Here is a 27,391-nt window from a genome sequence, read left to right on the forward strand (position 1 = left end):
GGAGCCGGGACCGGCTGATGGGATTTTGAATCTACCGAGGGCTGTGTGGATTCGGGAACAAATGTTGGATGATTCATTGGTCACGTTACGGAATCGGACTGCGAAGAAGAGTGGGGGACTGGGTACGGGGGGTATGCCGGAAACCGCTCTCCGCGATGGTCTGCTGATGTGGAGGGAAGGGTTACGGGAACGCTGGCGTCTGGTTGTACCGGCATCCTTGCGGTACGAATTGATTAGGACTCTGCATGGGGACACGCTTTTACATCTGGGGGTGCAGAAGACCCTATTGACGTTGCAGCGAGACTACTTTTGGCACGGCATGACAACGGATGTCGTCGGTCACGTTCGCGCGTGTCCCGATTGTGCCCGGCGAAAACCACCTAAACAACCATATGTGCCGCCCATACAGTCTATTCAGGTGTCTAGAGTTAACGAACTGGTGGCGTTGGACATTTTGGGACCCTTCCCGCCATCCGCTAAGGGTAACAAATACTTGCTAGTTGGGGTGGAGTACCTCTCCCGCTGGCCGATGGCCTGGCCTTTGCCTGACCAGTCAGCGGCGTCTATCACAGACGCCTTTCTATTTGGGTATGTTATGGACAAGGGGGCACCGGAGAGGCTCCTCACAGACCAAGGCCGGAATTTTTCTTCTAAATTGTTGGGGGAGGTGTGTGCGGCTCTTGGAACTAAAAAGATACGGACATCTCCCTACCACCCACAAACGGATGGTATGGTCGAACGGCTAAATCGGACTTTGTCCGCCATGTTGTGTCACACCGTGAGTAAAAAACAATCCGATTGGGATTTGCATATCCCTGGGGTACTTTCGGCATACCGGATGACGCCGCATGCGGCTACAGGATATTCGCCGTTTTTCCTTATGTACGGTCGCGAAAACGTGCCGCCAATGGATGTGCAGTTGGGAACTGGAGTAAGGAGACCCGCTAAGCCTCTTCCTGATTACATTCAGGATACCGTTCGCCGGGTTACTGAGGCGCGGGAAGGGGCCCGCATGGCTACTGCCAAAGCCCAGGCCCGGAACGAGCGGTGTGCCCGATGCTCAAAGGGGGAGTGCCCCTGGAAGGTGGGGGACATGGCCTGGCTCCATTGCCCGCATGTGCGGCCAGGTACCTCTCCTAAATTACACAAACCATGGCAAGGGCCGGTTCACCTCATCGAGGTTCCCAACCCACAGTCTGCGTGTGTTCGGTTTGGATCTCGTCGTTGGTTCGTTCACACGTCGCGCTTGAAACCATATGTGGCCCCTCGGAACGATGCGTCATCTCCTGATGTTGCCTTGCCGGGGTCTGTTGCTGCCGACTCATCCTTGCCTGTGCCCCTTGCAAGAGCGCCTGTCGTGCCTTTTACAGACAAGCCGGCGTGACATTGCTGGAGACAGGAGACTCGGCTCGGGGTGTGCCTACCACGGCTGCGGGGACTCCGAGCCCCGCCGCCCTTCCGACCCCGTCGCAGACACGATCGCGACGCACCCCCGATGTTGGGCCTTCAGGGACACGGGACCGGGACGTTGACGGGCCTCCAATAGCGACAGGAGGACTTCATCCTGTCGCTCCTAAAGCCCTGTCACGTTCCCGGTCTGCAGGAGGGCCGCCGCCCGTCCGGGACAGACCGGCGACCCGCACGCGCTCAAAGTCCCTTACATTTCGTTGAATTTAACTGTTGTGTTTTGTTGTTGTTGTTATATTTATTGTATGCTTCGTTGTCCTTGCATGTGTGATGGTTGTGGTCGCTCGCATTACTTGTCTCGTTATTGTTCAGCCGAGGTCGGCTGGATTTTCTCTATGGGGGAGGGTGGTGTAATGCGGGCGTAAACGGCCTCGCGGATATGACGTCATGGGGGGGAGGAGTTAGGTTACGTGTGACAGAGGGGTGAGGTCTTAAGGGAGAGATACCGGAAGAGACGGGGGAGTGTGGGAGATAGAGTTAGAGTGAGGCCACGCAGGGCGGAGGTCGGGGAGTGGCGAGATCGCCACACACACGCAGAGTAAGACTTGGCACCGTCGGCCAGCGGTGACCGAGCGCGGAGGAACGACGGGCAGCGGTGGAGCTGCAGTGAGGGCAGCCGGAGGACTGCACAAGGGATCTGCAGCGGAGCTGCAGAGGTGTGGAGGCTACGGGAGCGAGGACAGCTACGGAGCTGCCAAGGGGAGAGCTCTGAGCGAGGGCCGTGTGGGACAAGTGTAAGAACCCGAATAAAGGACAACGGAGACAGACCCAGGATCGAGTCCTTTATTACAGCAGTATCAAAAATAATGAAAAATAATAGGTTCTACCCTTTTTGGTAATATAACAGGCATTGAGATGTTCAAACACCAAATAGATACCTTTTGCAAGGCATCAAATTTCATTATCCACACGTACTTGTGGCAAACAAACATGCATTGTCTTTGAAACTGATTGGCCTACACCAGAGACATCCTTCTGTATGACCTTGCCTTTCATCATTGCTTTGGACATAACCAGTTTGTATGGGGTGTTGAAGCTATTGGAGGAAACTGGAGAACCCAGAGGAACGAATATAAACTCCACATGGAAAGTTGGGAATCAAACCCAGGCCCTTCTTGCTGTGAGGTGTATTTGTGACTTCTGCACCACACTGTAGAAAATATTTTCAATCCCAGATTTGCTGATGACATCGTGATGATGACCACCAATGGAAGTGAAGTACAGGGAATGACAGAAGAACCTGATGAGGAAGGCTGTGAGTGGTCAAGATAAATATTAGCAAACCAAATGTGACGTGCAACAAGTTCCCTAAACCACTGGAAACAGCTCTTGTAAGAAAACAGACCAAAGTAGGAACACCAAGCGCAGTTATTGAAGGTGAATTGGGATCCACATGATCTAACAAAGTGGCAAACAACAGCAAGTTGCAGTGCTTCTAAAAACATGAATTGGACCATGAAAAGGACCATGAAAGACCAATGTGCCTAAATAAGAATAGTGTTAATCAGTGGATATTATCTGTATGACTTGTGAACCAGAAAAGTGGACATTGACAGAAAAAATGTAACAACATGGAGAGGTGCATGCTTGCAACTCCATTCCGATACAGGAGGAACAGGGATTACAAGACACACGTGGACTGTTAGGAAGAGTGGGTGGGCTGAGGTGATGGCCGGTGAGACGAACGGTGGAGTGGCAGCTGGTGGAGTGAGCGCGCCCAAGAGAACGTCAAACAGAGAGATGGAGCGGTAGATTCAGCTGGTGTGCAGCTGTGAGATGGATTGTCGCATCGCGAAACCGAGAGAGACTGTGGCAGCTTGGCAAGGCCTTCACGCAGCAGTGGATAGATGATGGTTGCTGATGGTGATCAAGTATCAAACCACACTTTGTCTCCAGTTGGCATGAGACTGATAAGCGCTTATCAGCAGATGTTTTAAAATTGTTAAAAGCTTTGCATTACAAAATGTTTACAGTTCACGCTGTTGTCTTTACTGCACTGTAAAAGTACAGAGCTGCATAGGGAGCCACAGAGTTGAATGTGGGTGCAACAGCTGTGTTTGTGTAATGTAGTAACTCGGCGGGAGACGACTTCACGGGTAACACACTCTTTATTTTATCAAACTTGGTTACAGGTGACTAACACCTACTTCATATCTCGGGTGACAAACACCCACTTAGCTACTTGGCGACTAACGCCCACTGAGCTACTCGGATGACCAACATCCACTTAGTACTCGGGTGACAAACACCCACTTAGCTACTCGGCGACTAACGCCACTGGGCTACTCGGATGACCAACATCCACTTAGTACTCGGGTGACAACCACCCACTTAGCTACTTGGCGACTAACGCCCACTGAGCTACTCGGATGACCAACATCCACTTAGCTACTCGGCGACTAACGCCACTGAGCTACTCGGATGACCAACATCCACTTAGCTACTCGGCGACTAACGCCACTGAGCTACTCGGATGACCAACATCCACTTAGCTACTCGGCGACTAACGCCACTGAGCTACTCGGATGACCAACATCCACTTAGCTACTTGGCGACTAAGTCTTCAGCTCCGTCTTCGGGTCTTCAACTGGGTAACTCTCCCCGAGTGCTCTCGCGCGTCCCCCTTTATACCCCACCTGCGGACGTCGCTGCGAGCACCCACTTATTCGACCAATCGCCGGGCGCTGGCTACGATCCTCTTTTCCCACATCTCATCGTGCCTCACCACTCACTCCGCGCCGCCCCGTCATCTGTCACTCCCGGCGCGCGCGTCCACGCCACGCCCACAACGCGTGCCCAACCCCGCACCCCGCGCCGCCCCGTGATCCATCACTGTCACAGTCGGCGCACGTCAATACCACCACTACATCACCCCCTACCACATAGCTCGCAGCCGCCCCGGCTGCTATAAAAATATACAAATCCCCCCTGTGTGCCCCGTAACACAACACAACAACAAGAACAACAACTAAGCTAACAACACAACACGACGCGAACACTACCATCCGCAACCCTCAACCAATGCCACCGCGACAATAGAACAATATATACAAACTGGCGAGTGACAATAGCAATGTGTATGCAAAAAAAAAAAATAAATGGAAATTTTTTTTTTTCTTTCGACTCGTGCAGTGTCCCCTTTTCTTCCGAGCGTCCCTACAACGGGACATTACCCCGGCAGAGGGGAACACCGGGCGAGCTCGGCGTAGAGCAAAAAACGTCTTCATGAAAATTGTTGAGACCTAGCCCGAGTCCGCCTTGCCGGTCCGTCGTACGGCACCAGACGCGGTTGAACGTCCGGTGGTGCCGGCGGTTCAGGAAGACATCGGCCAGGCATCGAGGACTCGTGCGTGCCCCGGGGTTCAGGCTCTCGACGGTCAGCAGCCGTCAAGCCCGAGGCACCTGGGGGTGGGTCAGGTGGAGACACGTGAGGATCAGCCTGCGACACCTCCCTCCCCGAGTCGACGGTCACATCACACGCCCGGTCGTCACGGCACAGAACGGGGTCACACGGTGCCGCATAGGGCTTCAGTCGGGAGGGGTGCACATACCAACGGCGTTTCCCCCATTTAATCTGTATACTCTGGGGTCGTGCAACCCGCACAATTTCCACCGGTCCCCTCCAAGGTCTCAACAACTTGGGGGACGTAGCCAACGGTGCATGTGGACAATGCAGCCAGGCCTTATCGCCTGGTTTCCAATCATGCGTATGCACCCTCCGCTCATGCAATTTCTCGTTTGCAATTTGCCGCGACCGCGAATTCAACCTTGCCGCCTCCCGCGCTTCGGTCAATTTGGCGATATTAAATTTGATGTGGTCTGCCAATTTAGATTTTGCACGTGGCTGGGAAATCCCCAGTTGGACGTCCATGGCCGGATCGGCCTCCCGCCCATACATAAGAAAAAATGGGGAAAACCCCGTCGCCACATGAGGGGCCATTCGATAGGCCGCGAGTACCCCCGGCACCTGTAAGTCCCAATCAACCTGATCGTCGCAGACCTGTTGGCACAACATAGACGTAATCGTCCTGTTCAGACGCTCAACCATCCCGTCAGTCTGCGGGTGGTAGGGGGAAGTACGCACTTTCTTTGTACCCAACAGGTCGCACACCTCGCGCAACAAAACGCTCGAAAAATTCTTCCCTTGATCCGTCAGCAAGCGTTCGGGGGCGCCCTTGTCCAACACATAACCCTGGACAAAGGCGTCCGCCACCGCCGCAGCCGACTGGTTGGCGAGCGGCCATGCCATAGGCCATCGGGTGAAGTATTCCACGCCAACCAGCAGGAACCTATTTCCCCTTGGTGTAACCGGAAAGGGCCCCAAGATGTCCAACGCTACCAATTCGTTTATACGCGAAACCTGAATGGATTGCAGCGGTGGATTAGCTGCCAATGGTGGCGGTTTCCTTTTGGCGCACCCTACGCATCCCTTAAGAATATTCGCCACGTCGTTACCCATCCCCGGCCAATAATAGTCTCGCTGGATTAGGGCGAGCGTTTTGTGAAAACCCAGATGCATGAGCCGTTCATGAGCTGCCAGAACAACCCTACCCCGCATAGCAACAGGCACAACGAGCACGTGACGCCGGGACATGTTGTCCCACCTCATCAAAAGGCCCTGTCTGCACACCCAGGAACCGACCCGCGCCTCCCCTTCTTCGGGAGCGCCAACTTTCCGACGTAGCGTAAGTAGGGAGCTGTCGGACATCTGGAGGCGGCCCCACTCAATGAGGGGCAACGACAACAGCGAATCCCTCCCCGTGGGGGCGTCCTCTCCCGGGGTGTCCGTGGCGGCGAGCGCAACTCCCGGGGTGCCGGCGACCGGGGGTTTGCACCGCGCTGATCCCAACAAACATGTGCAGTCCGTGCACGGCGGCAACCGCGACAAGGCGTCCGCGTTTGAGTGTCGCAACCCCTTGCGGTAAATCGTCGTGAATTGGTAGTCTTGAAGGACCTCCAACCATCGGGACAATTGGCCCGATGGCTGTGCCACGCGCATAGCGTATTGTAGAGCCGCATGGTCCGTCCGGACCGTAAAATGACGGCCGTAAAGATACGGCCTGAATTGCTGTGTAAAAAACACAATGGCTAACAATTCACGACGAGTTACGCAATAGCGTTGTTCTGCGGGGGAAAGAACCCTACTACCGTAGGCGACCACCCGTTCAACCCCCCCGACCACCTGTGAGAGCACCCCCCCGATACCCGTATTGCTGGCGTCCGTGTCAAGCAAAAACGGTTGTGTGAAATCGGGGTAACACAAGGGGGGAGCCTGCACCAAGGCGTCACGGAGGGAGCAGAACGCAGCCTCCTCTTCCGCCCCCCAGTGAAACCTCACACCCTTAGCCGTCAAAGCGTGCAGGGGCTTGGCTATGGTGGCAAATTGCTTGACAAAACGACGGTAATAGGAGGCAAAACCAATAAAACTACGAACCTCCGTGACCGAGGTTGGCGTTGGCCATGAGCTGACGCAATGCGTCTTAGCAGGGTCCGTCGAGATCCCTGAACGACTCACGATATGGCCCAAATACCTGACCGATTCCCGAAGCAGAAAACATTTAGCCGGTTTGAATTTAAGCTTAGCGGAACGCATCCTGAGGAACACCGCTCTCAGTCGCTGGAGGTGCTCCTCGAAAGTCCGACTAAAGACGATGATATCGTCAAGATAAATCAAACAGGTATCCCATTGGAGGCCCGACAAAACCAATTCCATGAGTCTCTGGAACGTGGCGGGAGCGGAATGTAAGCCCATGGGCAAACGGTTGAATTCAAATAGGCCCCCAGGTGTCCGGAAAGCAGTTTTAGGTTTAGACTCGTTATCGAGTGGCAATTGCCAAAATCCAGAAAGCAGATCGAGTGTGGAAAAAAAACTGCGCTCCCGCCAAGGCATCCAGCGACTCATCCATCCTGGGGAGCGGATACGCATCCGCCATCGAGATTTTGTTTAAGCGGCGGAAATCGACACAAAACCGCAAGGACCCGTCCTGTTTCTTTACTAGGACAATAGGAGCACCCCACGGACTAGAAGAGGGCGAAATGATATCGGCCGCCAACATATCATTAACCGCCGATTGCACATGTTCCTTCTCGGCTGGGCTGAGCCGGAAGGGATTCTGACGAATAGGGGCCGCGTCCCCTGTAGCTATGTGGTGGCGCAACAGGTCAGTGCAGCCGATATCGTACTTATGTTTGCTGAACACGTCAGCAAACTCGATGAGCAAACCCCTCAATGCTCCCAATTGCACCCCGGACAAGTTAGCAGAACCCGCACACAGCGAGTCCAACCACTCAGTCCCCTCATCACTTTGAGGATGCGACTTGACAGTGAAATCTGCTTGAGCCACGAGCCGTTCCTCAACGGGTAGCGGCGCGGCGTGAGCCAGCACCGTTCCCTGCGCAATTACGGCCGGCCGCGACCCCGTATTCAGGACCATTACGAACGGCTCACTGTCCCCTCTCACCATGGTTTGAGCAACCGCTAAGTCGAGGCCCTTACTGGCTCTGTTTGACGGCCCCAACAGCACCCCCTGTGCCTCCGCACCCACCTCGAGTGGCTTCCTGAACCGAAGGGGCACTAACATTTGCGATCCCGGGGGCACCCGTACAGTGTGAGTCGCCAGCGCCTGCACCGTCGCACAAACCGTGCGCACTTTGGTAGGGCTCGACAAGAAGGCAACCCGCCGACCTGACGGAAGCTCTATGCAGGCCTGATCTATAAGAATTTTGATGGGCATTTTTGACAAAAAGTCCGTACCTAGCAAACAGGGAACGGCCAGCGATGATGATACAAAAATAGGGCCCGCTAATTTAATGTCACCAATGCAAATAGTCGCCCGAATCTGGCCGATGATCCCCAGGGATCCCCCATTCGCCGCATAAAATGGCACGTCTACTGGCAGAAGGGGTCTACTTTGGACGGGAAGAATGTTATAAATAAGGTCCGAGATGATGGTGGCCGACGCACCCGTGTCAACAAGCACCCGGACCTCAACCCCGTCAATGAACCCCGTTACCACGGACGACCCGGCTGACGCAGCCACGATCCTGTGGGCCAATTCGGACCACTCGACTGCTTGCGGGCCGCGTACGGACCCCCCTCGCCGAATTGAACCCCCGGCACCCAGCCGCGAACCCCCCACCGCGAAGCGGCGACCCGAATGTGCCGTGTTTGTGGACCGAACGTGTGAGGTGCCGCGACTTGCCGGGTTTTGTTGGGATGACTTGTGGCCCTGGTCGTCGTCCCGACGTGGTCCTGCGGCGCGCTGACGCGGGGCCCGGCACCCGGCTGCGACGTGACCCCGAAGGCCGCAGTTGTAGCAGACGACGGACGTCGTAGGTTTCGGTTGCTCCAGCTTGCGGGGCGAACGTGTGGGCGAACGACCTCCCGTTCTCCACTCCCCCGGACGCGATGCAGCGAAGGCCTGCTCCTGCACCGCAGCTGGCTGAGGTTCGGCGATCGTGGCGGCCAGTGCCGCGTTCCCCGGCCATTTGCAGACGACCCCCGGCTTGCGTTTGAGGACCTCGTACGCGTGAATGCTCGTGGCGATCGCCAGGGAGCAGATCTCCATCTCGTCTGCCACGTTGATGGGGACCCCCAACTCGTGGGCCAACACCAGCAGCTGCTCCGTCACCATGGCGTCCTTCCCCTCCTTATCCATGCGGGGAAAAGCATCCACTTAGCTACTCGGCGACTAACGCCACTGAGCTACTCGGATGACCAACATCCACTTAGCTACTCGGCGACTAACGCCACTGAGCTACTCGGATGACCAACATCCACTTAGCTACTTGGCGACTAAGTCTTCAGCTCCGTCTTCGGGTCTTCAACTGGGTAACTCTCCCCGAGTGCTCTCGCGCGTCCCCCTTTATACCCCACCTGCGGACGTCGCTGCGAGCACCCACTTATTCGACCAATCGCCGGGCGCTGGCTACGATCCTCTTTTCCCACATCTCATCGTGCCTCACCACTCACTCCGCGCCGCCCCGTCATCTGTCACTCCCGGCGCGCGCGTCCACGCCACGCCCACAACGCGTGCCCAACCCCGCACCCCGCGCCGCCCCGTGATCCATCACTGTCACAGTCGGCGCACGTCAATACCACCACTACATCACCCCCTACCACATAGCTCGCAGCCGCCCCGGCTGCTATAAAAATATACAAATCCCCCCTGTGTGCCCCGTAACACAACACAACAACAAGAACAACAACTAAGCTAACAACACAACACGACGCGAACACTACCATCCGCAACCCTCAACCAATGCCACCGCGACAATAGAACAATATATACAAACCGGCGAGTGACAATAGCAATGTGTATGCAAAAAAAAAAAAAATGGAAATTTTTTTTTTTCTTTCGACTCGTGCAGTGTCCCCTTTTCTTCCGAGCGTCCCTACAACGGGACATTACCCCGGCAGAGGGGAACACCGGGCGAGCTCGGCGTAGAGCAAAAAACGTCTTCATGAAAATTGTTGAGACCTAGCCCGAGTCCGCCTTGCCGGTCCGTCGTACGGCACCAGACGCGGTTGAACGTCCGGTGGTGCCGGCGGTTCAGGAAGACATCGGCCAGGCATCGAGGACTCGTGCGTGCCCCGGGGTTCAGGCTCTCGACGGTCAGCAGCCGTCAAGCCCGAGGCACCTGGGGGTGGGTCAGGTGGAGACACGTGAGGATCAGCCTGCGACACCTCCCTCCCCGAGTCGACGGTCACATCACACGCCCGGTCGTCACGGCACAGAACGGGGTCACACGGTGCCGCATAGGGCTTCAGTCGGGAGGGGTGCACATACCAACGGCGTTTCCCCCATTTAATCTGTATACTCTGGGGTCGTGCAACCCGCACAATTTCCACCGGTCCCCTCCAAGGTCTCAACAACTTGGGGGACGTAGCCAACGGTGCATGTGGACAATGCAGCCAGGCCTTATCGCCTGGTTTCCAATCATGCGTATGCACCCTCCGCTCATGCAATTTCTCGTTTGCAATTTGCCGCGACCGCGAATTCAACCTTGCCGCCTCCCGCGCTTCGGTCAATTTGGCGATATTAAATTTGATGTGGTCTGCCAATTTAGATTTTGCACGTGGCTGGGAAATCCCCAGTTGGACGTCCATGGCCGGATCGGCCTCCCGCCCATACATAAGAAAAAATGGGGAAAACCCCGTCGCCACATGAGGGGCCATTCGATAGGCCGCGAGTACCCCCGGCACCTGTAAGTCCCAATCAACCTGATCGTCGCAGACCTGTTGGCACAACATAGACGTAATCGTCCTGTTCAGACGCTCAACCATCCCGTCAGTCTGCGGGTGGTAGGGGGAAGTACGCACTTTCTTTGTACCCAACAGGTCGCACACCTCGCGCAACAAAACGCTCGAAAAATTCTTCCCTTGATCCGTCAGCAAGCGTTCGGGGGCGCCCTTGTCCAACACATAACCCTGGACAAAGGCGTCCGCCACCGCCGCAGCCGACTGGTTGGCGAGCGGCCATGCCATAGGCCATCGGGTGAAGTATTCCACGCCAACCAGCAGGAACCTATTTCCCCTTGGTGTAACCGGAAAGGGCCCCAAGATGTCCAACGCTACCAATTCGTTTATACGCGAAACCTGAATGGATTGCAGCGGTGGATTAGCTGCCAATGGTGGCGGTTTCCTTTTGGCGCACCCTACGCATCCCTTAAGAATATTCGCCACGTCGTTACCCATCCCCGGCCAATAATAGTCTCGCTGGATTAGGGCGAGCGTTTTGTGAAAACCCAGATGCATGAGCCGTTCATGAGCTGCCAGAACAACCCTACCCCGCATAGCAACAGGCACAACGAGCACGTGACGCCGGGACATGTTGTCCCACCTCATCAAAAGGCCCTGTCTGCACACCCAGGAACCGACCCGCGCCTCCCCTTCTTCGGGAGCGCCAACTTTCCGACGTAGCGTAAGTAGGGAGCTGTCGGACATCTGGAGGCGGCCCCACTCAATGAGGGGCAACGACAACAGCGAATCCCTCCCCGTGGGGGCGTCCTCTCCCGGGGTGTCCGTGGCGGCGAGCGCAACTCCCGGGGTGCCGGCGACCGGGGGTTTGCACCGCGCTGATCCCAACAAACATGTGCAGTCCGTGCACGGCGGCAACCGCGACAAGGCGTCCGCGTTTGAGTGTCGCAACCCCTTGCGGTAAATCGTCGTGAATTGGTAGTCTTGAAGGACCTCCAACCATCGGGACAATTGGCCCGATGGCTGTGCCACGCGCATAGCGTATTGTAGAGCCGCATGGTCCGTCCGGACCGTAAAATGACGGCCGTAAAGATACGGCCTGAATTGCTGTGTAAAAAACACAATGGCTAACAATTCACGACGAGTTACGCAATAGCGTTGTTCTGCGGGGGAAAGAACCCTACTACCGTAGGCGACCACCCGTTCAACCCCCCCGACCACCTGTGAGAGCACCCCCCCGATACCCGTATTGCTGGCGTCCGTGTCAAGCAAAAACGGTTGTGTGAAATCGGGGTAACACAAGGGGGGAGCCTGCACCAAGGCGTCACGGAGGGAGCAGAACGCAGCCTCCTCTTCCGCCCCCCAGTGAAACCTCACACCCTTAGCCGTCAAAGCGTGCAGGGGCTTGGCTATGGTGGCAAATTGCTTGACAAAACGACGGTAATAGGAGGCAAAACCAATAAAACTACGAACCTCCGTGACCGAGGTTGGCGTTGGCCATGAGCTGACGCAATGCGTCTTAGCAGGGTCCGTCGAGATCCCTGAACGACTCACGATATGGCCCAAATACCTGACCGATTCCCGAAGCAGAAAACATTTAGCCGGTTTGAATTTAAGCTTAGCGGAACGCATCCTGAGGAACACCGCTCTCAGTCGCTGGAGGTGCTCCTCGAAAGTCCGACTAAAGACGATGATATCGTCAAGATAAATCAAACAGGTATCCCATTGGAGGCCCGACAAAACCAATTCCATGAGTCTCTGGAACGTGGCGGGAGCGGAATGTAAGCCCATGGGCAAACGGTTGAATTCAAATAGGCCCCCAGGTGTCCGGAAAGCAGTTTTAGGTTTAGACTCGTTATCGAGTGGCAATTGCCAAAATCCAGAAAGCAGATCGAGTGTGGAAAAAAAACTGCGCTCCCGCCAAGGCATCCAGCGACTCATCCATCCTGGGGAGCGGATACGCATCCGCCATCGAGATTTTGTTTAAGCGGCGGAAATCGACACAAAACCGCAAGGACCCGTCCTGTTTCTTTACTAGGACAATAGGAGCACCCCACGGACTAGAAGAGGGCGAAATGATATCGGCCGCCAACATATCATTAACCGCCGATTGCACATGTTCCTTCTCGGCTGGGCTGAGCCGGAAGGGATTCTGACGAATAGGGGCCGCGTCCCCTGTAGCTATGTGGTGGCGCAACAGGTCAGTGCAGCCGATATCGTACTTATGTTTGCTGAACACGTCAGCAAACTCGATGAGCAAACCCCTCAATGCTCCCAATTGCACCCCGGACAAGTTAGCAGAACCCGCACACAGCGAGTCCAACCACTCAGTCCCCTCATCACTTTGAGGATGCGACTTGACAGTGAAATCTGCTTGAGCCACGAGCCGTTCCTCAACGGGTAGCGGCGCGGCGTGAGCCAGCACCGTTCCCTGCGCAATTACGGCCGGCCGCGACCCCGTATTCAGGACCATTACGAACGGCTCACTGTCCCCTCTCACCATGGTTTGAGCAACCGCTAAGTCGAGGCCCTTACTGGCTCTGTTTGACGGCCCCAACAGCACCCCCTGTGCCTCCGCACCCACCTCGAGTGGCTTCCTGAACCGAAGGGGCACTAACATTTGCGATCCCGGGGGCACCCGTACAGTGTGAGTCGCCAGCGCCTGCACCGTCGCACAAACCGTGCGCACTTTGGTAGGGCTCGACAAGAAGGCAACCCGCCGACCTGACGGAAGCTCTATGCAGGCCTGATCTATAAGAATTTTGATGGGCATTTTTGACAAAAAGTCCGTACCTAGCAAACAGGGAACGGCCAGCGATGATGATACAAAAATAGGGCCCGCTAATTTAATGTCACCAATGCAAATAGTCGCCCGAATCTGGCCGATGATCCCCAGGGATCCCCCATTCGCCGCATAAAATGGCACGTCTACTGGCAGAAGGGGTCTACTTTGGACGGGAAGAATGTTATAAATAAGGTCGGAGATGATGGTGGCCGACGCACCCGTGTCAACAAGCACCCGGACCTCAACCCCGTCAATGAACCCCGTTACCACGGACGACCCGGCTGACGCAGCCACGATCCTGTGGGCCAATTCGGACCACTCGACTGCTTGCGGGCCGCGTACGGACCCCCCTCGCCGAATTGAACCCCCGGCACCCAGCCGCGAACCCCCCACCGCGAAGCGGCGACCCGAATGTGCCGTGTTTGTGGACCGAACGTGTGAGGTGCCGCGACTTGCCGGGTTTTGTTGGGATGACTTGTGGCCCTGGTCGTCGTCCCGACGTGGTCCTGCGGCGCGCTGACGCGGGGCCCGGCACCCGGCTGCGACGTGACCCCGAAGGCCGCAGTTGTAGCAGACGACGGACGTCGTAGGTTTCGGTTGCTCCAGCTTGCGGGGCGAACGTGTGGGCGAACGACCTCCCGTTCTCCACTCCCCCGGACGCGATGCAGCGAAGGCCTGCTCCTGCACCGCAGCTGGCTGAGGTTCGGCGATCGTGGCGGCCAGTGCCGCGTTCCCCGGCCATTTGCAGACGACCCCCGGCTTGCGTTTGAGGACCTCGTACGCGTGAATGCTCGTGGCGATCGCCAGGGAGCAGATCTCCATCTCGTCTGCCACGTTGATGGGGACCCCCAACTCGTGGGCCAACACCAGCAGCTGCTCCGTCACCATGGCGTCCTTCCCCTCCTTATCCATGCGGGGAAAAGCTGCGTCCGCCAAGGCGAGTAGTGCCGTGCGGTAGGCTAGCGTCGTTTCCCCAGCCACCTTCCGCCGATCGTAGAACTGGTGGCGACACGTGGAGGGCGGCCCGAACACCTTCGCCATCAGGTGTAGTGCGGCCTGGAGCGTAGAGCGGGACGACCAGACTTTTGGCGCGAAGCGCCTTTTGGCGGGAATCCTCCAACGTCGCTTCCTCCACGACCCCCGCAGCCGTTTTTCCGCTCGCCGGAACGGAGATGTCGGCCAAGACAGCGGCGGCGGCGAGTAGCAACTCCGCCAACCGGGAGTGCGCGTCCTGGAGGCTGGTGTCGGAGGCAAGCGGAGCGTCGGCCATCACCGCGAAGTGCTGCATCGGCGGCAACTCCTCGTCCTCTACTCCCGAGGTCGGTGTCCCTGGTACGCCGTCGTCATCCCGACCTCGCTCGTGGGTACGGGTAGTCTTCCTTGTGTCCATACTTCTTGAAGACAGGTTTACTTCTGACGCCAGTTGTAATGTAGTAACTCGGCGGGAGACGACTTCACGGGTAACACACTCTTTATTTTATCAAACTTGGTTACAGGTGACTAACACCTACTTCATATCTCGGGTGACAAACACCCACTTAGCTACTTGGCGACTAACGCCCACTGAGCTACTCGGATGACCAACATCCACTTAGTACTCGGGTGACAAACACCCACTTAGCTACTCGGCGACTAACGCCACTGGGCTACTCGGATGACCAACATCCACTTAGTACTCGGGTGACAACCACCCACTTAGCTACTTGGCGACTAACGCCCACTGAGCTACTCGGATGACCAACATCCACTTAGCTACTCGGCGACTAACGCCACTGAGCTACTCGGATGACCAACATCCACTTAGCTACTCGGCGACTAACGCCACTGAGCTACTCGGATGACCAACATCCACTTAGCTACTCGGCGACTAACGCCACTGAGCTACTCGGATGACCAACATCCACTTAGCTACTTGGCGACTAAGTCTTCAGCTCCGTCTTCGGGTCTTCAACTGGGTAACTCTCCCCGAGTGCTCTCGCGCGTCCCCCTTTATACCCCACCTGCGGACGTCGCTGCGAGCACCCACTTATTCGACCAATCGCCGGGCGCTGGCTACGATCCTCTTTTCCCACATCTCATCGTGCCTCACCACTCACTCCGCGCCGCCCCGTCATCTGTCACTCCCGGCGCGCGCGTCCACGCCACGCCCACAACGCGTGCCCAACCCCGCACCCCGCGCCGCCCCGTGATCCATCACTGTCACAGTCGGCGCACGTCAATACCACCACTACATTTGGAAGCAGAGCGTGGGAACCTCTGCTGCAGCGCGTGGCTGGACGCTGTCACGACGATGTCATCAGCAAATAGGAGACGTTCAGAGTCTCTCTGTGTTAATTTATTCCTCTATTTTTATCCAATTCAGGTTTTGGGATAAAACAGCTTCAATCAGGGGCGGTTTCTTCATTAGGGCGATTGGGCGACGCACCACCAATGTCATTCAACCACAGAGTCACGCTAGCCGTCACTGTCAGCCTCTGGATATAGTCCAATCAGCGTCATGTCACGTTCTGTGGAGTACCGCCTCTTTTTGGGCGATTTCACTACGGCTGAGAATCGCCCCGAGTGGCCCCATAGACTTACATTCAAAGATGTTTTTTTTCGAACGGGGGCGCTGCAATGCATTCTCTATGGCTTCCGGGAGGGCATGCACTAACGTGCTTACGTCATCATACGTGCTAACGTCATCACACGTAAGCACGTTTCATCCAACAATATAATTTATCGCCACCTAGTGGAATCTTTAATAAAATAAACTTGAGTGGTTTGTTTTAATAGTGAGTATATAAACAAACAAGATGTATTGTAAGAGTCACTTTATTTTTCATTAATATGAAAGAAGTGAAGTTGCCTTTACATGCTTAAGCTGTTAATTTATTCATTGCATGGGTGGACCTTATCCTTATCAATCATCCAGACATTTGCCCCCCCTGAGAGATTTTGCAGGAGCCGCCACTGGCTTCAATGTTGCTGTAAAGAACTGTGTTGAAAGCCTCTCTACTTGTCTGACTCCCCTTCTCGTGTGTGTTTGAGTAACACCTTCTAAGCTGGACTCAAGTCAGCCACGATTCAGGTCGAGCTACAGAGGCTCTCTGAACATAAATAAATAATTAACCCCCAAAAAGCTCTGACTGCAGCACTGTCCGTGCACTTGTGAACCTGCACGCAGTAAGATGCGGCATTCTGCAGTGAATTGCAACTTTAAATCACTCAACGAGTAGGAGTTAGTGACGTTAGGAATCACCCAATAAGAACAGGGTGCAGTCTTGATTTCATAGTTAATGTAACTCACAAAGGGAACATCCCTGTAATGCATTGGGTAGAGTAAAACCCCGGCTAGTCGGACTAATAGGGGAGCCCTGGTCCGGCTGGCTGACAAGTCTGGCTAGCTGCACATACAACCATGATCAGAAATTAAAATCTATGAAACATGCGTTTTCAATGCTAGATATAAATCCATGAAAAAATCAGTACTGCATTGATGGTGCATTGTGCTGCACTGACCTCACCACTGAGTTGTTGTGAAGCCCTCTGAGAATGATACAGAGGACACAAAACAAGAGAGAGACAGCGAGAGACAACGAAGGAGGAGAAGGGAGCCGGAGGCAGGGCTCTAGGGAGCTAAACCCAGTGATACAACGCCACGCAGACACCAGGCGTGCGAGAGCGTGCACTGTGGCCATGCGCTGAGGTGGCACAGGAGGCAGCGCAGGTTTATTCTATCGCCTGCACTGGTCTGGCTAAGTGCAACATCCGGCTAGCTGGGAATTTACATTATTATAATTGTGTTTACACATATGTCTCGTGTTTATTCGTGGTGTAGCAATGGATTAAACATATTTAATTCCATCCCCATGCTTCACTACAATAGACGAAGTGAGCTTCAGTGTTACCTTCGCCTTCCAAACACCGACGCGGCTGTCCAGCGGCGCCTCCTCATCAGCCGAGGTTCTGCTCCTCCTGACCACCGCTGCCGACACAGAGACAGAGCCAGGTGAGTGCCGACACAGAGACAGAGCCAGGTGAGTGCTGACACAGCGACAGGGCCAGGTGAGTGCCGACACAGAGACAGAGCCAGGTGAGTGGTGACACAGAGACAGGGCCAGGTGAGTGCTGACACAGAGACAGGGCCAGGTGAGTGCCGACACAGAGACAGGGCCAGGTGAGTGCTGACACAGAGACAGGGCCAGGTAAGTGCCGACACAGCGACAGGGCCAGGTGAGTGTCGACACAGAGACAGGACCAGGTGAGTGGTGACACAGAGACAGAGCCAGGTGAGTGCTGACACAGAGACAGGGCCAGGTGAGTGCTGACACAGAGACAGGGCCAGGTGAGTGCCGACACAGAGACAGAGCCAGGTGAGTGCTGACACAGAGACAGGGCCAGGTGAGTGGTGACACAGAGACAGAGCCAGGTGAGTGGTGACACAGAGACAGAGCTAGGTGAGTGCTGACACAGAGACAGGGCCAGGTGAGTGGTGACACGGAGACAGAACCAGGTGAGTGCTGACACAGAGACAGAGCCAGGTGAGTGCCGACACAGAGACAGGGCCAGGTGAGTGCTGACACAGAGACATGGCCAGGTGAGTGCTGACACAGAGACAGGGCCAGGTGAGTGCTGACACAAAGACAGGGCCAGGTGAGTGGTGACACAGAGACAGGGCCAGGTGAGTGGTGACACAGAGACAGGGCCAGGTGAGTGGTGACACAAAGACAGGGCCAGGTGAGTGCTGACACAGAGACAGGGCCAGGTGAGTGGTGACACAGAGACAGGGCCAGGTGAGTGCCGACACAAAGACAGGGCCAGGTGAGTGCTGACACAAAGACAGGGCCAGGTGAGTGCCGACACAGAGACAGGGCCAGGTGAGTGCTGATACAGAGACAGGGCCAGGTGAGTGGTGACACAGAGACAGAGCCAGGTGAGTGGTGACACAGAGACAGGGCCAGGTGAGTGCTGACACAGAGACAGGGCCAGGTGAGTGCTGACACAAAGACAGAGCCAGGTGAGTGGTGACACAGAGACAGGGCCAGGTGAGTGCTGACACAAAGACAGGGCCAGGTGAGTGCCGACACAGAGACAGGGCCAGGTGAGTGCCGACACAGAGACAGAGCCAGGTGAGTGCTGACACAGAGACAGGGCCAGGTGAGTGCTGACACAGAGACAGGGCCATGTGAGTGCCGACACAGAGACAGAGCCAGGTGAGTGCTGACACAGAGACAGGGCCAGGTGAGTGGTGACACAGAGACAGGGCCAGGTGAGTGGTGACACAAAGACAGGGACAGGTGAGTGGTGACACAAAGACAGGGCCAGGTGAGTGCTGACACAGAGACAGGGCCAGGTGAGTGCTGACACAGAGACAGAGCCAGGTGAGTGGTGACACAGAGACAGAGCTAGGTGAGTGCTGACACAGAGACAGGGCCAGGTGAGTGGTGACACGGAGACAGAACCAGGTGAGTGCTGACACAGAGACAGGGCCAGGTGAGTGCCGACACAGAGACAGGGCCAGGTGAGTGCTGACACAGAGACAGGGCCAGGTGAGTGCTGACACAGAGACAGGGCCAGGTGAGTGCTGACACAAAGACAGGGCCAGGTGAGTGGTGACACAGAGACAGGGCCAGGTGATTGGTGACACAGAGACAGGGCCAGGTCAGTGGTGACACAAAGACAGGGCCAGGTGAGTGCTGACACAGAGACAGGGCCAGGTGAGTGGTGACACAGAGACAGGGCCAGGTGAGTGGTGACACAGAGACAGGGCCAGGTGAGTGCTGACACAAAGACAGGGCCAGGTGAGTGCCGACACAGAGACAGGGCCAGGTGAGTGCTGACACAGAGACAGGGCCAGGTGAGTGCTGACACAAAGACAGGGCCAGGTGAGTGGTGACACAGAGACAGAGCCAGGTGAGTGGTGACACAGAGACAGGGCCAGGTGAGTGCTGACACAGAGACAGGGCCAGGTGAGTGCTGACACAAAGACAGGGCCAGGTGAGTGGTGACACAGAGACAGGGCCAGGTGAGTGGTGACACAGAGACAGGGCCAGGTGAGTGGTGACACAAAGACAGGGCCAGGTGAGTGCTGACACAGAGACAGGGCCAGGTGAGTGCTGACACAAAGACAGGGCCAGGTGAGTGGTGACACAGAGACAGGGCCAGGTGAGTGGTGACACAGAGACAGGGCCAGGTGAGTGGTGACACAGAGACAGGGCCAGGTGAGTGGTGACACAGAGACAGGGCCAGGTGAGTGCTGACACAAAGACAGGGCCAGGTGAGTGCTGACACAGAGACAGGGCCAGGTGAGTGCCGACACAGAGACAGAGCCAGGTGAGTGCTGACACAGAGACAGGGCCAGGTGAGCGCACACAAGGGGGGGAGGGCGCCCAACAACTCCACGGCACCACGCACGGCCACGGAGCGACGTCTGAAGTTCACGCAGCCAGAATTCCTCACGCCACTGAGAAGCTTCCATAGCAATATCCAACACACATCCAATAATGGATTATCTTCTCAGCAGAGCTCTTACAAACAGCCTGGGGAAGTCGAGGTATATTGTCTCTTGTCAACAACGTATCCGTAATCAGAATCACCACAGTAAACTCACAACACATTTCACATGGAGAGTGTTGCTGAACACTATGAGCATTGTTGGGTTTTAGTCACTTGTGTCAATCATATTATGGTGGGTGTGCCACAATCCAAGACAGGATCATATTTTTAAAAAGTTCATATTTTGTTTAAACCAACGGCAATAGTGAAAAACTTAACTTCTTATCACAGTTTGGGTATGGCTGTGGAAGGGACTGTCGCATTGATTCAGGGTTGGAGTCACCGTGGAACGAGAGAGAATGCTACAGAGGGATGGACGCACAGCTCATCATGAGACCCCCGGTCCTCACTAAAACCCAACACAGAGGCCAACGACGTAAACCACGCGACCCAACCTTCGGGAGCGGCGTGCACCTCCGCCTTGTAGCCGTACAGCTTCTGCACCTTGACCACGTCGCAGGGACTCAGCGAGTTGCTCTGTCCCATGTGCAGCATGGACAGAACGGTCCTGGGGATGATCGTTGGGTTGCGCTCATCCACAGAGGCTGCCAACCTGCAAGATACACGTGCTCAGCCTGCATTCATAGCAATAACCACAGCTACATACACATGCACTCATACACACAGCCTACATAAACCCACTCATACACAGAGCCTACATAGCACACTCATACACAAAGCCTATATACCAGAGGTGTGGACTCGAGTCATGTGACTTGGACTCGAGTCAGACTCGAGTCATGAATTTGATGACTTGCGACTCGACTTGGACTTGCATAACAATGACTTTGTCCCACCTCTGCTATATACACACACAGCCTAATACACCCACTCATACACACAGCCTACATAGACACAGCCTAATAAACTGACTCATACACACATCCTAATAAACCCACTCATACACACAGCCTACATAGCATACACATATACAGCCTACATACACAGACTACAAAGCCTACTCATGCACACAGACGACATAGCACACTCATGCACATAGCCTACATAAACACAACAACACCCGCCATTCGTCACTAAGTGGTGATAACGTCACCATGGAGCTTGTGCCAGGCCAAGTGCACTTTGAGGCCATGTGAAGTGTCGAAGGCTCACTAACAGGAGGTCACGGGATAGACCCAGGTACCATGGGTTGGCTGACTGAGATGACTGGCAGATGCACCACCTGTGCCCCCTACTGTGCCAACATGCTGCATTTTAGCTGCTCGTTGTTGTGAGCGACGATCCTCTGCCTTCCGTTTTTATTGGAGGGCGACTGCCTCCAACTGACTGTTCTGCAAAAACCTCCTCCATAGAGGCCGATCTTGACACTGCTGGTGAACTTTCCAGTCTTCGGCAAGTTCACTCAGCTCCACATCCTTCTGTGCTGCTTCAGTTCATCTCTTTTCCAACCTGTGTCGCACCCATTTAGCCCCCTCTATCCAGCCAAACAGAGGCTGCTTGGGCATGCGGTGGCTGGTCAACGCAGCCTCGCCTGCCGGAGGACTGTGTCCAGATATGGAGTGATGTTACACACACACACACGTACATGCTGTAGTGCATGATGGAGCTGCAGTCGTAGGGCGCTGCCAAATCCTGTTCGTTTGATTTGATGTCCACAATCTGATCTCTCCATTCTGTAAACAATAAAACAAGCACGTGGTGTGCAGCATCACCGTTGCTAATGCCACTACCACAGGACAACACCTGTGAATGGTCCTCTAGCATTACGCAGCATCTTGATTTCACTACCACAGTACACCACCTGTGAATGGTCCTTCAGCATTACTCGGCATTATTGTAATTTAAAAATTTGGCCTGGATAGTGCTTGGGATGTCCGACCACCACGCATCCAACATGTGCAGTAGGCGTTGTGGGCAGCAGAGGGCAGTGCAGCACAATCCACTGTGGTTTTGTACTAAATCCCCTTCACTAATCCGCCAGACCAGCGTGAAGTTTGGTGAAGTAATCTCCATGGCCAATAGGACACAGGGAGACCCTAATCTAGCAGTGGACTGTCTCATGTATAACATCATAGATCCATTAATTATTTATATACTTTATTTAACCATCAGAGTGCATCAGATGGATTATTTCTGCCTGTCCTTTATGGAGCCTTGAGATATCACAGAGACTCGAGACATCATCTGAGTGGTCTCTATGTAAGGCAGCGCCACAATTTGTCATCTCTTGCTGTGTTCTCTCTTTAGCCACATGAGTGCCCAATGAGATTCATGTAACTATGAAACTAGGATGTATTTAAACTTGGATTATATCATTGTGTTTAATCGTCTATAACTGTTTACATAATTTACCATGAGATAAATCAATTATATTTTTATCTCTTGATTAATGTCATTTATTTGACCACGAGGGCCTATTCAGGGTGTGTATTTCTCGTTATTATCGCCCCAGTGAGACGTTCATTTGCTCCGTGCCCTTTAGGGGAGCTCCACCGAGCCAGGCGGCCGTGGTGCCGCATTCACGTGGCCGAGCAAGGCTGGCGAGCCGCTCGTTGAACAACGGCAGGGAGCACGATGCTCGTGTTCGCTCGCACGAGCCTCCATTGTCCCTGGTCCAGCAGCGCAGAGGCACGAGCCAGGCAGAGGCACAGGGAGGGTGCGTTCCCAACACCTCTCGTACGCACCATCTTCAACTGGGCGTTCATGGGAAGTGGACTTAGGTGCATCGCTCGTGTGTTGCTGCCGGTAAGGGTGTGCAGGTTACATAGACGTTTGCTTGTTAGCAATGTTGAGGCGTGTTTCCACTTCCCTTGGTTCATCTGATGTCCAGAGGCTGTCAGATGCTGCCGAGTATTGGCAATGTGTGCTGTGAGGTGTGACTGGAAACTTCATGTGCACCACCTTCCCTTGGATAATTAATTAATCTATATGTTGAACGTCTTTCGCACGGTACGTAGCCCACCGTGCTAATCGGAGGTGCGGAAATCGGAGGTGCAGTCTAGTTTAATCTAGAACGAGACATTTTCCACCCTTCATTACCCCGACATTATTCACAGTATGTTATGTGTTGATTAAACATCTCTCTCAATAAAATATCTTCACCAGACAGACGGTGGCTGCTGAGGGTGATGCTGCTGCTGATGTCTCTCACCTTTCTTGATGTTCTCTGGCACCACCCAGACGTGCTTGTCACGGTCACTGCGGCAGTGCTCGTGCTGGAAGCCGAGCGCGTGCATCAACTCGTGCAGAACTGTGCCCTTGGTCACCTTGCCGGGCTCCAGGGACAGCGGCTGCTCCCCCTCCTGCTTCCCCAGCAGTGACCAGCTCTTGCTGAGATGCCTGGAGGAAACGAGGCATGAGATGTTTAAAATGTTAACAAATGTTATCTTATCCAAAGTAACCATGAATCTTACCTTTCGTGACTGCAGTAATACCTACTCTTTGGGTCTTTCGGTAAAGTCACGTAGATAGAAAAATAAAAAAAATCACGAACTGCCTCGGCAGTTCTCCCACTATATTTTTCACCTGAGGACGATTGCTTGTGTTGCGATCGAAACGTCGTGATATTGTATTATTTTTTATTCTGTTTTTATCGACGTGACTTTACCGAAAGATCCAAAGAGTATGTAACCATGCATCTTTTTGGCATAACAATCTCATGTGACCTGTCATGTAATGGCTGTTCTGGCTAAGGAGGTGTTGAAAAATGTTCGTTTTATTTTTTCTGCCAAGGCCTTATTTAAAACCTGAGCAATTACTACTGCTGTACAAAGCACACGTTCTGCACAAGTTGGAGTACTGTTGTCATATCTGGGGTGCAGCACTCAGTTACTGCCTCGCTGCTCTTGTACACATTCAACGTAAAGCTGTCAGGGTGATTGATGAACCAGAACTCACTCATTCATCCACTCACTGGTGGTCAGTCACCTCCTTATCACTCTTCTATCACCACGATGACCGATCTTGTGAACCCCACTTATTGATTCCTCCACCCATGTTGAGACGGTTTGGTCTCAGCCACGCCGTGTTCACCCACCGCACTGCAGCTCGCCACGCTTCTCTTCCTGATTCCTCCCTTGCGCTGCTCCTCTTTGGATTTTGCTCCCACAGTCACTTTCCCCAGCTCTTACAACCGTGCTCAATTCAACAAACGTGTGAACGCTTCCTGTTACGACTTTGAGCGTGCCGTTTGTTGTTGACTGCTTGGCGTTTTGGGCCTGTGCTCGACAACCGTGTTAAACATAAAAGATCGACCCAATTTCAAAGCAGTACTGCTTTGAAATCGGGTCCATCTTTTTAAACACCCTGTATAATAAAGTTCCCATTATCTTCATTACCTCACCGTGCTACCACCCATCAGAGTCCCAGCACAGGGCAGTGATTGGCCATGGCAAGCACAGAAAATGCATTGGCTCCAATAAATCCAAACGAGTCAAGTAAGGGGACACGGTGCACCAACAAGATCACAACGATGAAACACACAACGCAAGGATAGTTTGGGAAAATAATTGTGCGATGAAGAACAAATTGCCGTTTATGAACGGGGAGGGCTTCATTCAGTGGACGCCACTGGGCACAAACACATTCACAAATGCTACTGCAACATAAACACAGCATGGCACAGAGGAAAGTGGAACTAAGCGCACCCTTCAAAAAGCAAAAAAATCAGTGCAGGCGTTATCTTGTTTACACGAGTACCACGAGAGAGTGAGTGAATAATGGGAGTGAATGATGGGATTGAATGATGGGAGTGAATTATGGGAGTGAATTATGGGAGTGAATGATGGGAGTGAATGATGGGAGTGAATGATGGGAGTGAATGCTGGGTGTAAATACTGGGAGTGAAAGCTGAGTGTGGATGCTAGGAGTGAATGCTGGTAGAAAATGCTTGGAGTGAATTCTTGGTCTGAATATGTGGTGTGAATCCCTCACCCGCCCAAGTCCTGGATGTGAATGAAGTCCCTTTCGCCTGCGTGGGGTTTGAACCGGACGCAGGTTTTCTTCTCAAACTCTTGTGTCGCCCGCATGATCGCCTCCACGTCATAGTCGTCTGACAAAAGCAGAACGCCCAAGTATATTTATAACTTGCACACGAGTTATTTGTACACTGACACAGTGTCAGTCACTAATACCGCATTGGAATCCACCCATATGCAGGGCCGTACCCTTAGAGCCCCACTCTGACACGAAGAGACTCAAGTGAGATGCAACAGCTTGCTCTCTTGGATTTGACATCGCCATGAAGAGCCTGGAGGTGGCTCGGTGGCTCAGGGGTGATGTCTCTTTACAGACACTGAGCCAGCACCACTGAGATGCTGGGATCCACACCGGGTTTCAGCCACCCTGATAAAACTGGGCTCTCAAGCGTAGTGAGCTCATGGTCTCTGCCTGATCACCAATGACTGTCATCAAATTGCATCGCATTGTATTGAGGATTGACCTACACGGGCATACATAGGTATATAACCGCAGTGATGAATGATGTAGGCACCCCTGTGATGTCATGAGATGGGCAGGACAGGAAGGAGTGCCGTGCACTGTGGGTGCAGGAGGCTGGCTGAAATGGCCTCGGCTGCCGGGCAGTGACCCCCCCCCCCCCCCGGCGCTCCCTGCCACGCCGTGCAGCGCCACGCTGCGTTGCGCCGCTTTCTACGACCGCCCCACACGGTCGCTTTGTCTATCAACGCAACACGCCAATGGCCCCTTCGCTATGCTCCTGGGATCTACACGTCCGGGTGGCCCTGTGGTCTAAGCGCATTGCATGCAATAGGAAGCTTGGCTCTCAACCACAATCTGGTTGAGGAGGAACTCAGCCCATCGTCCCTCTTGGGTTAATAGAATAAGATGTGTCAACACTGGAGGGAATGTGGAATTTCCACTACTGCTCATTTCTGCAATAATGCACCACCGGTCCTTAGAAGAGAAGGCACTCTCATTGACTTGGAATGACGGGGAGTCTTGCCTGCCCGACTACTTGAGACCCAGCCGTGTCCCTGACCACGCCGGTGTCTTTGTAAAGAGCATCACAGGGAGCACACTGCAGGATGGGGTTTCGGTGCCACTGTAATGCGCACAGTCGCTGCACGTGACTATGGGGCTGGTTCTCCAGACATGTGACTTCCACTGAGTAACACTCGTAATCGCGTCACTGCCAATCACGTGACGGAAGCCGAGTGAAACTTTCCTGGTACACGGCTGGCATGGTGAGAATCGGCACGGTTACAATGAGCATCGCGGTCGAGCGGAAATCTTGTGAAGCTGGCCACGGTGCGGAGCGGTCGTGTCTCCCTCTGGCGCGGGAGCCGTGAGTGGTCGCGTGATGTCGTGAGATGGATTTACACACGAGGCACGGGACACACGGTTGCCTCACTCGTGCCTCGCTCATGCCTCGCTCACTCTTCAGGAACGCCTCGCAACTCGCTCGCACCTCGCTGGCGTATCACTCACGCTTCACTGGTGCCTCAATAGCGCCTCGCTCGCGCGTTACTCAGTCCTCACTAGCACCTCACATGCATATTAATAACACCTCACTGACGAATGAATAATGCCTTACAAACACCTCAATCACGCTTCACTCACGTATCATTAACGCCTCACTCGCATATCAATAACGCTTGGACCAGTATCAAAAGTGAACTGGATTCAAGGTGATATTGTAGTGATTACACTGAAACATAAAGGAGGAGATGAGCGCATTTTGAAACCTGCAGCATGGAGCAGAATGAGCACGCTGTTTTGCAGGAGGCACTCACAGAAGGCAGCGGAGAGCTTGTATGGGATGAACACCTGGCCACCCGTGCCCTGGGGCCAGCGTCCCACTCTGCCTGCGGAGATGCTGTCCTTGACTCCACAAGGCGAGGGCGCTCCTGCCGAGACACGGCACACGCGGAGGGCTCCAGCACGCGCTCCAGAGCGCCGCTCTCACCATAGCAGCAGCAGCAGTGGCACGCGAGCGAGCGTCTCCGTGTAACGGCGACATTCACCACCACCACAGCCCTGCAGCGCCCTCAACCAGCACAGCAACTCTGTTCTCCCAGCCAGTGACGAGGAACAAACCTGGGAGCGTGGTCCAAGGCTCACTGCACTCTGTGCTCTAGGGAACGGTAATGGAGGGGCAGATCGCTGACAGCCTGTGGGGTGGCAGTGGCCACGTGGTAGCTGCGCGAAGGAGCCTGGGTACTTCTAAGGTGTAATGAAGCTTCTGGTGCAGAAAAACGTGAGAACAGCTAGAATGCACAAGAAGCCGCTTAACCCTACAGTTTGGTGATGTCTTTTTCATAACTCAAGTGCTTGAGTGATGTAAAATGTAAAAAAATTTAGTCAGAAAAAATATCGCGTGAGTAAATGTCTGCATAGGTGTCCTGAACAATGCTTCTGGTATTCAGGAGTTTTAATACCAAGGGAAGAATGTGTTCTTGTAGCAGGGGATAGCGCTTGAACGA

At 54.3% G+C, this 27,391-nt stretch overlaps 2 protein-coding genes across 3 annotated transcripts in view; both read right to left on the reverse strand.

The window, feature by feature from the left end:
- LOC144734310 (astacin-like metalloendopeptidase) overlaps positions 1-24,306 on the reverse strand; it is a 32,125-nt gene extending 7,819 nt beyond the window's left edge. The window contains exons 1-5 of the mRNA XM_078616452.1: positions 24,287-24,306; positions 23,101-23,288; positions 21,535-21,622; positions 20,384-20,541; positions 17,342-17,418 (exon numbers count right to left, since the gene is read on the reverse strand). Of these exons, the coding sequence (XP_078472578.1) occupies positions 17,342-17,418; positions 20,384-20,541; positions 21,535-21,622; positions 23,101-23,288; positions 24,287-24,306 (531 nt within the window). The remainder of the gene's footprint in view (positions 1-17,341; positions 17,419-20,383; positions 20,542-21,534; positions 21,623-23,100; positions 23,289-24,286) is intronic.
- The window catches only part of LOC144736680 (uncharacterized), an 828,508-nt gene that overhangs the window by 704,733 nt on the left and 96,384 nt on the right, over positions 1-27,391 (reverse strand). The window lies entirely within an intron of this gene.

The sequence above is a fragment of the Lampetra planeri genome, chromosome 3, assembly GCF_965212315.1.
Source record: "Lampetra planeri chromosome 3, kcLamPlan1.2.h2, whole genome shotgun sequence".
Lineage (NCBI taxonomy): Eukaryota > Metazoa > Chordata > Hyperoartia > Petromyzontiformes > Petromyzontidae > Lampetra > Lampetra planeri.